At 39.9% G+C, this 14079-nt stretch overlaps 1 protein-coding gene and 1 long non-coding RNA gene across 2 annotated transcripts; one reads left to right on the forward strand and one right to left on the reverse strand.

Annotated features, from left to right (window-relative positions):
• Positions 1-297: 297 nt before the first annotated feature.
• LOC117207067 (CLK4-associating serine/arginine rich protein) lies at positions 298-11983 on the reverse strand. Its single transcript, XM_033446911.1, has 12 exons — positions 11728-11983; positions 8258-8446; positions 8067-8103; positions 7493-7662; positions 7236-7415; positions 3823-4038; positions 3292-3538; positions 2738-3091; positions 2419-2624; positions 1789-2041; positions 1251-1713; positions 298-835 (listed from the first exon to the last, which is right to left on the reverse strand). Exons 2-12 carry the CDS (start codon positions 8324-8326, stop codon positions 298-300), a joined length of 2733 nt encoding a protein of 910 aa, XP_033302802.1. The 5' UTR covers positions 8327-8446; positions 11728-11983.
• On the forward strand, positions 9460-11021 carry LOC117207070. Its single transcript, XR_004487464.1, has 2 exons — positions 9460-9697; positions 9796-11021. It is a non-coding gene; the product is annotated as an uncharacterized LOC117207070 (long non-coding RNA).
• Positions 11984-14079: the final 2096 nt, after the last annotated feature.

A 14079-nucleotide genomic window follows, 5' to 3' on the forward strand; every position in this document is an offset into this window, starting at 1 on the left:
ATTAAATAAATCTCGCATGAACTGTGCTGTAATAAGAACCTGTCTGAAAATATTAGAACAAAACACGCTCTCGTTGATTCATACAAAACGTGTCTATTTCTCACGATATACATGGACAATATTAATATCACTATACTACACTTTACACTATACAAACAAAAAATCTTAAACAATCATATATGATAATTAATAATCGCATAATAGATTCCACTTCAATTATATCGAAGAAAGCAGTTCATTATAAAATTATTAAAAAGTCTCCAACTGAACAACTTAAATCGACTTAATGAAAATTATTCAATACTCGTGTCTGCTGCTTTTCAACAAATCCCTGTTACTACGACTGATACTGGCCAAAATGCCGGGACTCTTCAACGGAGGTGTCTCGTCCAATCTATTTAATTGCAAGTTAGATGTGTACGGTATTTTGGGGGGTGCCGTGTCAGTGCCGTTTCTGTCAGCTTCGACGTTAAAGCTCTTGCTACGTAACAACGACGATCTGTAGCTTCGTTCCGGCTTGGCCGGCGGTTGGACGTTGGTCGGTACCGCCACCTTTGGCGACGTAACCGTGTTCTTGATGGAGATATTGATCATGCTTCCGTACTGACGCGACTGGTTCCCCGATGACGGAACGATGGCGTGTGACGTTCCCAATTTGATTGCATTAGAAACCGGTTGCTGGCGTCTTGCTAGAGTCTGCGACCGTACGTATTGTCCCCCGGCATGCAGGTTCCTCGGCAAGGTTTGAGTGCTCCTAAAATGTTCCTCTCGCTCGTGATCGTTGACTAGCCGACTGGTTGACTTGCTAAACCTGCCAAGTGAACTGGATGCGACGCTGAAACGCGTCGATTCGACAATTGACTGTGGAGCAATCGTTCTCCGAGATGGCTGACGAGCCCATACGAAACTACATAGCGGCATAGAGACATGCTCCCTTTCATGCAGCCTTCACCCAGCATCCGAAGCGACCGACGTTTCGTCGCGAAATGTCTTACTTGTACATCTATTCTACATACATACGTAATTGAACAAGCAATGAAGCACACCGTTCTACGGATTCGATTACGTAAATCTGTATCAGCTTACTGAAATGTCTTTCGACGCTCATACGATTACGCCTTTCTTTCGCAGCCAGGCAATACGATACCGCTGCTCTTACTTTTAACGATTAACTTGCAGACATAGCTAACCCATATATGCAACGATTAGCCATTTAATATTCTTTCTTTCTTATTACTTAGTTTAGTTACCTGTACTCGGTTTCAGCGGTAGCTCTACCACGTGGTTTCCCAGATCTTCTCGCATCTCGGTATCCTTTTTCGCGGCCGTAGATGCTTCCTCCGAAGGGATCCTCTCCGAGGTAATACCTGTGCAATGGTGGCGTTGATTCGCTGCGTTGCCATTGTTCTTGTACCACTTGGGCGCCAGTTTTCGCTGTTTTCGAGATCTTATTCGAATTATTGTTCACGGTAGCATGGTTCCTAGGTGGTCTTTCAGGAGGCTTTTCCTCGGTATCCCTTTCGTTTATCAGAGGAATGTTTTTGTCGATCACATTGTACTGCATGTAGGTCGGCCCACTGTCGTCAGTCTGAGTCAATTGAGAAATAGAGCTGCTATTGGACCGTTTATTCTTCCTTTCGCTGCTAGCAGAGCGCAATTTCCCTACTAGTTTCCTGAAAGACTCGCCGATCTTATATTTCGAATGTCCCGAACCTTGAACATTTAAAATATATATAAATATCATCGTCTTAAGAAAGAACATCCATTTCAAATGCCTTTAATACTTACTTTTTGCGGGACGAGCAGGAGTCGAAGTCGAAAATTCAGTTGATTTTTTACTGTCGCGTGAATTCAATTCTGGCATGGGTGACGTTGATCGAGATCTCGACATTGATTTCTTCCAGTTGTCTCGCTCCACTGCCTGCTCTTGGACATTTCGATTGCGACTTTCCCAAGTTCTTTGTACGACGTGAACTGGGCTGGTAGTACGACCTGGTATCGAGTCGTTTAAACTGGTCTTTTCTTCGGACCTCGTTATCCACTAAAATGAACAATATCCTTACAATATATTGCAACACTCGATATCCGCGACAATAAATGTAAAGCTACAATCTTGGATCAAGTCGAAAAGAAATATATATCAACGTAAAATTTAATCGCTATTAGGTTCGCTATTGGCCATAGATATCAGTACACCTACTCGTTATATTTTTTGAAAAACTGTAACAAATTTCACTTCATTTTATAATAAAATAGTTAAAAAGTAAAAGCAGTGAAAAGTGTCCAATTTGTATCAAATATCATCAAATGTCCCAGTACTTCCATATGACCTGAATGACTAAATATAAAGCTCTGATATAATATATTGCAACAGAGTATAATCGATGCACAAACATAAAAGATATGAAAGATACATACCTGTTCTTTCGACCTTCGTCGAACAGGTGGAGATGGTGGAGTACGTGGTCGATCAAACGATTCTTGGTGTTCGCGACGAAGAACAGATTCATAAGTTTTTGAGTACGTCGATTCACCTTGGTTCCTTGAGTGATCCTGAGCATATCCGTTTGTATGAGCTGCTTCGACGTATTGCGGAGAACTTGTTCTTGCTTGACTTTGTCTCTCTAGATAATATACGTAAATGTTTAATAATACCAAAAATTACGTTATAAATTATATAAAATATCACAAAGTTGTAAATGATACCCCGACGAGGTATATTTTAATCCTGTAATACCTTTCCCTTGGTATCTCTCAGACCACTCGCTTATGCCGTGAAAATATCCCGAAGGTGACGCTGAATCACGACCAGTACTGCGTCGTTGATGTCGATTAGAGTTCACATTCTGATAATCCCGTTCCTTAGGGGCACAAGACTTCATAGTAATGTTAATGTAGCTGGTATTCGCGCTAGTTGGAAGAGGAGAGTCGTCAGCATCGATGGATCCATGAGAAGAACGCGACTCGCTACCAAAATGGCTCTCCAACCATTTAGACGTTTCAAACTTTCTCGCTTCATCTTCCTCCTCAAAATCCAATGGTTTTTTTGTTAAAACATCCTTCCGTGTTGGGAAGCTCTCTCCGGGAAAGCCTGTAATAATAATCGTTGAATTTCTATCGTTTATTAGAAAGTTTATCTTTAAAAGAAAAGTCCATTTCGAAAAGATTAATGGGCCGATTCTCACGGCATATTAGCGCACTTTAACGATGGTTAAATAGCAGAAAATTTCCTAAAGGGCGTTTTTGGAACTTGATGTAAATTTATATAAAATTAAAAAAGAAAAGAAGTACCAGAATGTTTATGGAAACGAGTAGTTCGCATGGCTGTAGGCGATGATGTCCAATCTCCGATTCGTTCTCCCTCGGTGGTCTCTGCGACGTAGCGCATTTCACGGGCGACCCTCTCGCCACCTGAGATATAGTCGACCACGTCCTCGTCCCTCTTTTTAACGAACCTATGCGAGCTTTCCTTTTTTTTCTCCGACGCGTCGTCACCATTTATGTCGCTTCCGTCATCGGGAACCTCGTGGTCTTTAATCTACGATTAACATCAATATCAATTATAATTATTATATAATTATATAATTCAATTATCGTAACTCGTGTTTGACAAAGTTTAGTGAAAAACCAAATAACAACAGGAAAATGTTAGTAGTATCGAATTGATTGATAATGCACTGAATTTTAAAACTCCTGTAAGAAATGAATAATGTAACTCGAGGGACCGGTGCTCTTCCATCGTACTCTTCAATTATAAAACCGTCGAAGATCACAGAAAAAGACACTATAGCCAGGAACAAGAGAATATTTGAAGAAACAAACCTCCTCATGCTCAACCGTTCGTTTCCTCTCAGTAACGATCAATCCATCGGCCTTAAGCTCCTTCTTTTCCAAGGTTTTCTCAGTGTCGATCACCTTGTTCGACTTGGTCGTGTGCTGGACGACCCTGGGACCCGTTTGAGACGCCAACTGCTTGGAAGATTCAGCAAGGGCCACTCTCAGATCGCCCCGGTTACTTCTTACAGCCTTCTGGTACGCCTGAAACCAGACGAGTCACCGTTTAGCCAGTTAGGTCCGGCCAGTTATTATCCGCTGGAAATCACCTCGCGTTCCGAAATCTCGTCCGCGATAAACCGGATCGTCCGGCTCTCGCACGCGGTCCCTTCGCGAACAAGTGGAAAGAAAGGTGTTTCTAACAGCGAAGGTCACAACACTCGACATCCGCGACAATAAATGTAAAGCTACAATCTTGGATCAAGTCGAAAAGAAATATATATCAACGTAAAATTTAATCGCTATTAGGTCCACTATTGGCCATAGGTATCAGTACACCTACTCGTTATATTTTTTGAAAAACTGTAACAAATTTCACTTTATTTTATAATAAAATAGTTAAAAAGTAAAAGCAGTGAAAAGTGTTCAATTTGTACCAAATATCATCAAATGTCCCAGTACTTCTATATGACCTGAATGACTAAATATAAAGTTCTGATATAGAGAATTATATTAAAAGATGATTCACTTTATTTTATAATAAAACAGTTAAAAAGTAAAAGCAGTGAAAAGTGTTCAATTTGTACCAAATATCATCAAATGTCCCAGTACTTCTATATGACCTGAATGACTAAATATAAAGTTCTGATATAGAGAATTATATTAAAAGATGATATTAAAATAAGAAAGAAAATATTTTAAATATAGATATTACGCAACGAGAGAAACTCGCTTGTATGTGAAGATATTCGCAACGTTTGAAGGTTGCCATCAATTTAAGCAAAGCGAACAGAATGGCCTGCATTGGTCGAGGTCATTAAAGGTCACCTAAGTAATTAATGTTTTACATATGGAATAGGTTGTTTTTAAGCTCGACACTTAATCGACATTGATCACTTGAAAAGCTCGAATTGAAATTAAATGTAAGTGATTAACGTAGATTGTCGAGTTTATTTTTTGACAAGAATTACACGAATTCAGTTTACACGCAGATCACCTGACGACTCGTAAGGATGTCCTTTATCATTCACATCCAAATTAAGAAGAAGAAGAAGAAAAAAAAAGAAAGGCTAAAATGACCTTCGCACGTTCCACACGCTTATAAAAATAGGTATTTATCATAAGAAAGTTATCCTCGTTTTACATTTTTATTGAAACGCTTGAAACATCATCAGATATCTTTCTATGTTACAAATAATTAGAAATGAGTGAGAAAAAAATAACCTGTGGGTGTAGTCCCTTGAAATACGATCAGTTTCCTATATGATCCATTTTATAGACACGAATTACCGTTTGTACCACTGTAACACCCAAACGACACCAAACATTTAACAGTTTTACAAAATACCAGCGAAAGATCCACGAGGAATCATATCTGATCTCAGGTGTTGGTCGTCGTATCGGCGCTCTGTCAAAGAAGAAGATAGGGGGGCGAGAATGAACGTTATCACCGTGTAGAATCACGTAATATCCTGTAATCGCCGGTAAACGGATCAGAACAAGGAAAGTAATCTGTGAAACGTATGTCGGTCGCGACCAGATAGGAACGTCGAAGATAGTCGAGCACGGAACAGCTGCTATGACTGCGATCGTGGCATCTCAGCTCGTTCGTCGCCATTCGGTGAAGGGAGAGCAAAGTCGAGAGATCATCGACTTCCACTTCTCGATGAGTCGTGCCTCTTTGTCGCTCTTTCTCCTGTGACTTCTCCTTCCTTAGTTCTCCTTTCTCTTGCTCTCTGCTTCTTCTCCGTAGGTATCCCTACTTCGCGTATCAGCCGATACAGCCGATCAGCCTCTCTTTCCTTTCGTTCTTCTTCATCCAGAACAATTCGACCTCTTCGTTTCTGAATCGTTCATGCGCGAACGCGAATACCTGTTGCCTGGCTTTTGCAATGCAGAAGTCAGTCCCCTCCAACGAGAGATATTTCCTCTTCTATCGTAACCGCTAGTAACCGGTAAGCCTCGTTGCACGCTCGATCGACTCTAGAGACGATCTCACACTTTCGTCCTAAAGTCTAATCCAACTAGCTTCCATCTTCTCCTCATGCTGTTCTTTCGAGCTCGGCCTTTTAACGATGTTTCCAGTTTTTCATTTTTAAGCGTCAGTGTAATCTCCGCAGAAAAACAGTATGCTTTACCTATTATCGATTCGTGTGATTATTTGCACGTTCGTTGGTATTTCACGAGGATATTCCACGAGGTAAAGATTCTCCGATCTACTCGATTTGTTACCACATAGATTTACGATAAGCAACGTGACAAATACGATTGGCTACACGATACACCTGTTGCTCGCCTCCTCTTGATGCATAGTCGCTGCCTTCCGTGTTCGTCTCTTTCCGCTCAGGCTCCATTAATCATCCGCCGACAAGCGTTCACAGATGCCTTTTGACGATGTTTGACAGACCGTCAGAAAAATTAGAAATTTCTGGCTTTGTCGATCCCTAGAGGAATTCGCTCTTGAGCGAAGAGTACCGCGGACATTGTTGCGAATAATCATACGTAAGTGTGAGACGAAGTTTAACAAAGGTGTGAAATGAAAATATACAAAGGAATTAGAATCGATGCTTATAGAGCTTTTGCACGGTATATAAACGAACGTGCGAAGAGAAAAAGAGGATACAACTAGTCTAAGTGTATGCGTATACTTTAAGATAAAGAGTCAGCATTGTCAAATTCAACAAGCTATGAGAAACTTCAGACTTACATGATCTTTCTGTACATTTCATTTGAAAAGTGTCTGCATGTACACGCCTAATCTAGTCGTACTGCATACTTTCTTCACATCTCTGTTTGTTTTGTTCGTCGCCCGTAAAATTTCTCAATTATGATGTTAAGCAGCACTTCAAATACATTTCTCCTCTCCAGGAGAAAGCTTGTACGGCACACTTTAAAGAAATCGTCATTCGCAAATTTAGTAGACCAAATAGAAACGAACACGTCCCCCGAGTTCCATAATGTACCGTTTTGTCCACGTTGGCCTTGGGCGAGTCAGAAATCGGTGTACTGGATAAATCCGGAACTCGAAATTTTTCCAGACCGGGAAAGGAAGTTGGTCAAAAGAGGGCACCGTATTTGTGATCCACGGGTACCTACCGTAGTGAATACATGTGGGATGAGCCTTGGCGAGAGGCGAGCTGACCTTTACGCGGCAAGAAAGAGAAAGAACGTGTACTACACCAGCGTATCGCGGCACGCGCAGGTGGAATTTAGATGTGGGTGTGTCGCGTCGATATATGTACCTCGTCCGAGATATCTCCCAATTGTTGACGATCTTCTGTCTCCAGCCTCTCCTCGATTTCCTCGCGACTCCTCACTACTGTCTCGTTTAATTCCTTCTGGACAATGCTACCGGCATCGGCAGAGTTTCTTCCACCTGTTGGCCATTCAACTTCTTGTGGTTGATCACCGGTTGTTCGTCTCTGAAACGAAAGATCGGTAAAATGGCAGTAATACGAAGGTTTTATTATTATATTTCAGTTATTCGAAATAGCCTTACTTCTTGCGTGGTATGCTCCTGTTGCTCGACGTCTTCAGTAGTATTCGTGGTAACCAGAGGCCCTGAATCGACCACGACCTCGCCATCCTCGAGTACAACCTGTCGCTTCACTCTCGTCTCGATCTGCCTGGTGGTCGTTATTTCTTTTTTCTTTCGAGTCTCCCATTCCTCTGAAAGCGGAAGCGAGTACTCTTTCCACTTGGACTATACAATGCCGACGTTATTGCGAAAAACCAATCTTTCTAACTGAATGAATAAGAATGGGAGGCAGAGAGAGAGAAAGAGAGAGAGAGAGAAGGGAGGTAAAAAAAGAAAAAAGACGAAGAAGAGCTGAGAAGGAGAGGGGCGAAATGGTGCGAGTAGACGTCGATGATTGCAGTGATCCGTTTCGCGACGTCGAACAAGAATAAGAGGAACTTCGCTGATGTTAATACGCTTCACGGTAAATGTTTGCCAGACCTCGGTTCGCGCGCGACACGCCTTCCTTCTTATCTTGTATCTAGTTATTTGAATCACGACTCGAACGTCCGCATCACGAACAAACAATGCATGACAATCACGTTCGAGGAATTACCTTCTTTGACCAAAGCCACGGAATTCTCAGGGTCGATCTGAAAAGTAAAAAAAGTAGTCGCATGGTTAAACTCGTTTCTCTGACTGTATATGTAAAGGGTTGTAGCAATATCTGTCCGTCTGACTGTGAGCACAGGAATAAATGATTTATACCTTTATAAGGTAGGTACAAAGACGAGAAGATCTACTCACGAGAATCGGTGGAACGCTCGCTGACGGTGGACGAGCCTCGTATCGCCGTGTTGAAATCACCTCCATCATTCGATCATGCCTGCTGGTGAATCCTAGTGCTGTTAGAGGCTGTCGTGACAGGAAGTGGAATTATTGGTTCACGAATTCCTCCAACAAAAGTCTGCCTTCTTATCCGATTACCTGACTTTTCTGGAATAATTCAATATAACAATATGCATATCTTTCTTCCAGAGATCATAAATTCGTTAAATTATATGAATTTATGCAGAAGACGACAAGGCGACAATTAGGTGTCAAGAAAAATTATTGTAGTATGGAGGAAAGACCGTTGGGGAAAACCCGGTGAACTATAGGTAGAAAGTAAGAACAGTGCTGACAGGCAGAGAATGATGGGAAATCCTTATGGGCCAGATGTTCGTGGTCCTTTAGGACATTGTGTAATTAGAAAAGGTGCATTTGACCATCTTGGGTCAACAGCTGTAAAACTCGTGTACGTCGTAATAGTACTGAAAACTCTGGTATCAAAAGAATGTCTTGGTGAGGAGAGTGGTCAATAGTCGATATTCAACAGTAAGTAGTAAATAGCAAATAGTAGATAGTAAAGTAGGTAGGTAGTAGATAGTAAATAGTAAATAGTTAATAGCTGCGAGGAAGCTGCGAATAATTGCAAGTTAATCGTTACTCATGAGTTGTAAGTTGTAAGTTGTAAGTTGAGTTGTAAACTATCAATTTAGTTGTCTTTAGCTACATCACATTACTACATTAAGTTCTAATTAAATAGTTATAGTTTTCCGTTTCAATCACAATAAATAAATAAATCTATATAATAAATAAAGATCGCTATGACCCTAATCTCTATATTATGTATAATATTTTCTTATGGATTCTTGAACCTTTATGAATATGTATAATAATTTGTTTAATATTTAGTAGCGTGTCGATTCCTCTATTAATGTTCCCTCATAGTTTTCCCTTCAATTCACTTTTCCTCTCAACTTCTCGTACAAAAGGTACATATATTTATTCAAAAATAGAATAGAATAACGAAGTAGTTGAAACGAGCCGCAATTTGCCAGTCCCGGGAATCATTGGGGTAATCAGGATGTAAGAAACAACAGGGTCATCTCGATCCGATGGAAGTCATCGAAGATGCAGCCTATTTAACGCTTCTAGCGTAATCGTGACCACGTATGTCTAGTAATCGTGTGTATGTGTATAGGCGGGGCATAATAATTCATCAGGACGCTCTTTCTGCATGGAAGTCGAAGGCCGCTGTGGCGCGCGGGTCTGTGGTCGCGGCCACCTCGATATGGGCTGCGATACGATATCGAGATGGTTAAAAGACACGCGTGTGCCACGTACGACCAGTTTCCGACGACAGTGGCGTATTTCTTATATCGTTTAACCCTTTGGTCCAAGAATATACTAATGAAGAGATAGGTAAATATATGCCTATTACAAAATTAGAATCTTCAGAGAAATTTCGTAAATTATTCAAAATATATTGAAAAAATACTTGTGAAATTTGTTTTGTTAAGTTGCAGGTGATTTAAAAAATAAAGACAGATGATGAATTGTGATTCAGACGCTGAATTCTAACTCGTGCAATTCTTTGTATAACTATCTAAAATACGATCAATATAATATTATCGGCGATGAATACCGAAACTATTCATTATATTAATAAATTATAATTAATGAAGGAAGATTGAACGAAAGCATCGGCCTACGCCATTGAACACTTGCGTCCTTGCGGTTGGAATTACGCACGAGCTCTCCCTGTCCTGGCTGGAACAGGTACGTAAGTATCACGATTTTTTCCCCTAGAATCTAGGCTTATAATGTGCCGTCTTAAAGCAAATGACGGCTACCAGAGAAAATAATCGTCGGCCACTTCAAACCGGCACGCATTGACGTTCCGGTCAGCGATAATTAACGTACTTTACAAAGTAGTGAGAAAGAGAGAGAGGGAGAGAGAACGAAAAGAGATCTCGTAAATGAAGAGACGACGTCGATCGAGACTAAGTTAAAAAGCAGGAGCGATTCGTATTGACATCACGCACCAACGGCGATTCTATATACGACCGTGTCGGTCTTTTCTCATTGGATATGCACGTGACGTCAGGCATGTGTCACACTGGTGTGCGGCTGAACAAGTGAAATCTGTCCAAGGCGGAGGACGTTTTTCTGCTCTATTGTCACAGCGAACGGAACGAAGTTTCTCGACTTCCATCATGGAAGAGGATACTAGTTAGTAATATTTTTTAAATATTATTCTAATATCGTTTCTCTTTTACATCCTTTTAAGTGGGAGAACTACGAACTACGTGAACCACGAATCTTCTGAGATGATAGTTTTTATCGAGGATCTTTCTCTATCTGTTTTACTAAATTTTTAAGTGAAAAATCGGAGATGTCACGATGAGAGTCGAAAGCACAACGGCAGACAATACATGTGGTAGAAGACTGTGAGTCTTAAATTACGTGGATCGTAAATCGAGCAGCGAACGCGATTGTTCGGTGATTGCGTTTAAATCACCGTTCGACATGTCGTCGGTGATTTAAATGCGTGGCTGAAGAACGAAAAGCGACAGATAAATAGAGCGATCGGAGAACAGGTGGACACTCGTGGGTGGTATGCCTGTAATGCGATGAACACGTGACCTCGACAAGGACGTCGCCATTTTGAGGAAAAATAAGCGCGGCAAGTTTATACGTGACATCTCCCATATCTCTCAATCATCCAATTTTCTTCTAAAAAAAAGAAAAAGTATCACTTTTATTACACATTTTGTAAAAGTTATAAAAGAAAAATAAATGTATTGCTTAAAACAAAATATACTGTTCGAATTCATTTAACTGTAAATAACTTTAATCCAAACGAAGAAACGGTGGAGTAGAGAATTAAATAACTTGATGCATTTAGAATTTCAAGGAAGAAAATATCTGACCGCTCTTCCGTGAAGTTAAAAAAAAATAAATCGCATTTCTGCTTTCGTGTTAACTGTACTCAAACCATGGCAACTGATCATTGACCAAGTCTCGTTATGAAATTAATTCGATCTAACAATCATGTAAAACTGTCGGTTCTAAACATCGGTAATCTAATTGCGAATTAACATGCAAGTGTAAACAAAATCAAATAACATCGATCTGGTATGGAGAACACGTAATGAGAGGAAAAGAGAGGCATAGACTAGAAACGTGTCTTTACAGCCGATGCACTGGGAAGATTCCCATCGGTACTCGTGCACGGCAAATTACGTAAGAAGCTGACAATGCTAGTCTCGTAACATCCTCGAGCAAAAAGCGGTTCGATGGAGCGGCCAGCCTTCTCTAAGAAAGTACACGCGTTTCAGAATTGCGGTAAGCAACGAAAGAGAATAACGTAGAATAAGATGTATTTGAATTTAGCGAAGAGCAAGAGTCAGCGGGTGAAAAAGGAAAAGAAGAGCGGTGTTTACATTCACCTGATTCTTATCGATACTCCAATGACCGCTGCTTTCAAAACCGTAGATAGATGGATCAAGTGGATAACAATTCTTCGATATCTTGTTCTTTCGATTACAAGTACGAGTGCACACGTGACAAGAAGAAGAGAAGTCGTTTAAATCGTCGTTGAACAAGTCGTCAAGTGACGAGTAAAATGCCACAGCGTGGATAATCGAAAAACGAACGGCAAACCAAATTCCCGCGCATGCTGCCGTGGCCAGCGCTCACGATACTGTTCGTCCGTGGAGCGCTTTCTGATGGATCTCCCAGCCGCTGGAGTGCTCCCAGTGGGAGACGAAGATCGCCGGAGCAGCACGAAGCACACCCGAACTATTGGTACCGATGAGATCGAGTTGAATCCAATCTGGGGCCAGTAGCCTGTTCCATAGGCAAATCGATTGTCCGAATTGATATACCATTACCAAGTTTTGTTTAAAGAAATGGGAAAAGATATAAAGTATGATGAGATATTCGGAAATGTCAAATTGAAATATATGAAATCTCCTTTTTTAATTTACTAATGAACTGTAACGAATCTGTTAATCGATATATTTTTGTAGGTGTGTATTTTAAAAATTATAGGCAAGTATTTATATTTCTAATTTCTTTATCGTAGTAATGAACTATTCCTGTAACGGAACTAATCGTCGCGAAACATGTTAAAAGTAAATTCTGAATGGAACAGGAACGAGATAGCTTGACTGTATATGGCTAAAGGATCCCTTTGTCAGAGCAAGGACAAAGATCGAATCAGGGACAATACCTGTAAGGGATATTGTGGCGAGAGACAAGGACATCCGCGTTTCGACAAAATCGGTCACGGGGTCACAGATAATTCTTCATGAAGTCTGTAAAACTGACTATAAGAAATCTATCATAGTATCATAAATGTATTCTATTTAGTAAATATCTAACTAAGAACAATATTATATAACGAAATAATATATAAATAATCCCAATGACTGTATTTCTTTAAGATTTGAACAAAGTTCAACTTCGAGTTCAACCTCTGATCAATAATAAATATTAATGGAATAATTAGCATGTACAACATTAATATGTAACATTAGCTTTCAACGATCAACAGAATGTTATGAGATTTTAATTACAAACAAACTGCTGATTTAAATATGAAATTCTCTATTAAACAATCTTTTTTAATCTATGAATATGTATCTGAGAATCATGTCTGCGTGATATTTAAAATTTAACGTCGATTAAGCTGAACAAATTGAAAGGAAAATTTAACATTCATCCTACACGGGTTATCGAAAAATATATCTGAACAGAAACGCCAAATACATTTTCAGAAGCCTATTCTTAGCACTGGGGGTTAATATGCAAATGCAACGTTCCAAGTGAATACCTTATATTGCGTGCGTGTGAAGTGATTCATCCGTGAACATAATCAAAATATTGTATCTTAATATCTGTATTCGCGCCTACTTCGTCCGGCACCAAAAATGGTTGCTTAACGAAATAATGGAAAGGGAAGAGAATAATATTTACATGTTCTATGAATGTGAAAGTGTTGATCGATTCTTCTTCGATGTACTTAAGTAACACTTTCATCGTCGTAGAGCAGTTGCGACAGTGTCGCTATTATAATTATCCTTAACGTTGCCGTCGATCGTTATACCATGACTCAATACTGCATTGATGCGCTCTGTTTACACTCAACAGTGAAACCGTAATAGGTACTACTGGCACGACTGCATAGCTCAAAACTACTGGCGTTCAGAGAATTTTGCATTTCATTTACGTAAAATGTAACGAACTGAAAAAGAAAGAACAGTTTAAAGAAATGTATACACACTTAGAAATACTAGGTATATTCATTTTTATCATTTAGTCATGGAGCAATGTATAAAATCATTAACGTGGTTTTAAATAGTTGCAAATTTAGCGACTACAACAATAAGGCTAATTCATAAAAGTTAATTCCTTCGAGGATAAAGTATCTCATTTGTATTTAGCAATTAAAAAGGCAAACAAAGATCTATTAAAATTTTACCGTAGGATTTGAGCTATCAATCGCTTTGAAGGAAACCTTAGAAGCAATGAATGATCTTGTACTAAAGCTCCCCACGCGTAATTTCATTATTCTGGTTTTCCTTGGCGCTAATCTTATTCTCTATATACAGCTCGCAATCGTAGTATCCTTGGACAGAAGTAGGTACGCGTCACTGGTCTCCGGTATTACAATCGTATCGAGTGATCATGCCAATGTCAATAACAGAAATTGCGAGAATGATAGTAGAACACTAGCGTGTCAAATGGTATAAGCAGTTAGCCAGATGCCGAACATATAAACAAGATGATACATTGTA

The sequence above is a fragment of the Bombus bifarius genome, unplaced genomic scaffold (assembly GCF_011952205.1).
Source record: "Bombus bifarius isolate JDL3187 unplaced genomic scaffold, Bbif_JDL3187 scf7180000008019, whole genome shotgun sequence".
Lineage (NCBI taxonomy): Eukaryota > Metazoa > Arthropoda > Insecta > Hymenoptera > Apidae > Bombus > Bombus bifarius.

Bases quoted from the DNA above. Each gene is read 5' to 3' on its own strand.
- LOC117207067 (XM_033446911.1), bottom strand. From the start codon at position 8,326: ATGATGGAGGTGATTTCAACACGGCGATACGAGGCTCGTCCACCGTCA. The intron at 3,539-3,822 runs GTTTGTTTCTTC...TGTTAATCGTAG, and splicing joins GAACGGTTGAGCATGAGGAG to ATTAAAGACCACGAGGTTCC. The intron at 3,092-3,291 runs GTACTTCTTTTC...TTATTATTACAG, and splicing joins TCGTTTCCATAAACATTCTG to GCTTTCCCGGAGAGAGCTTC.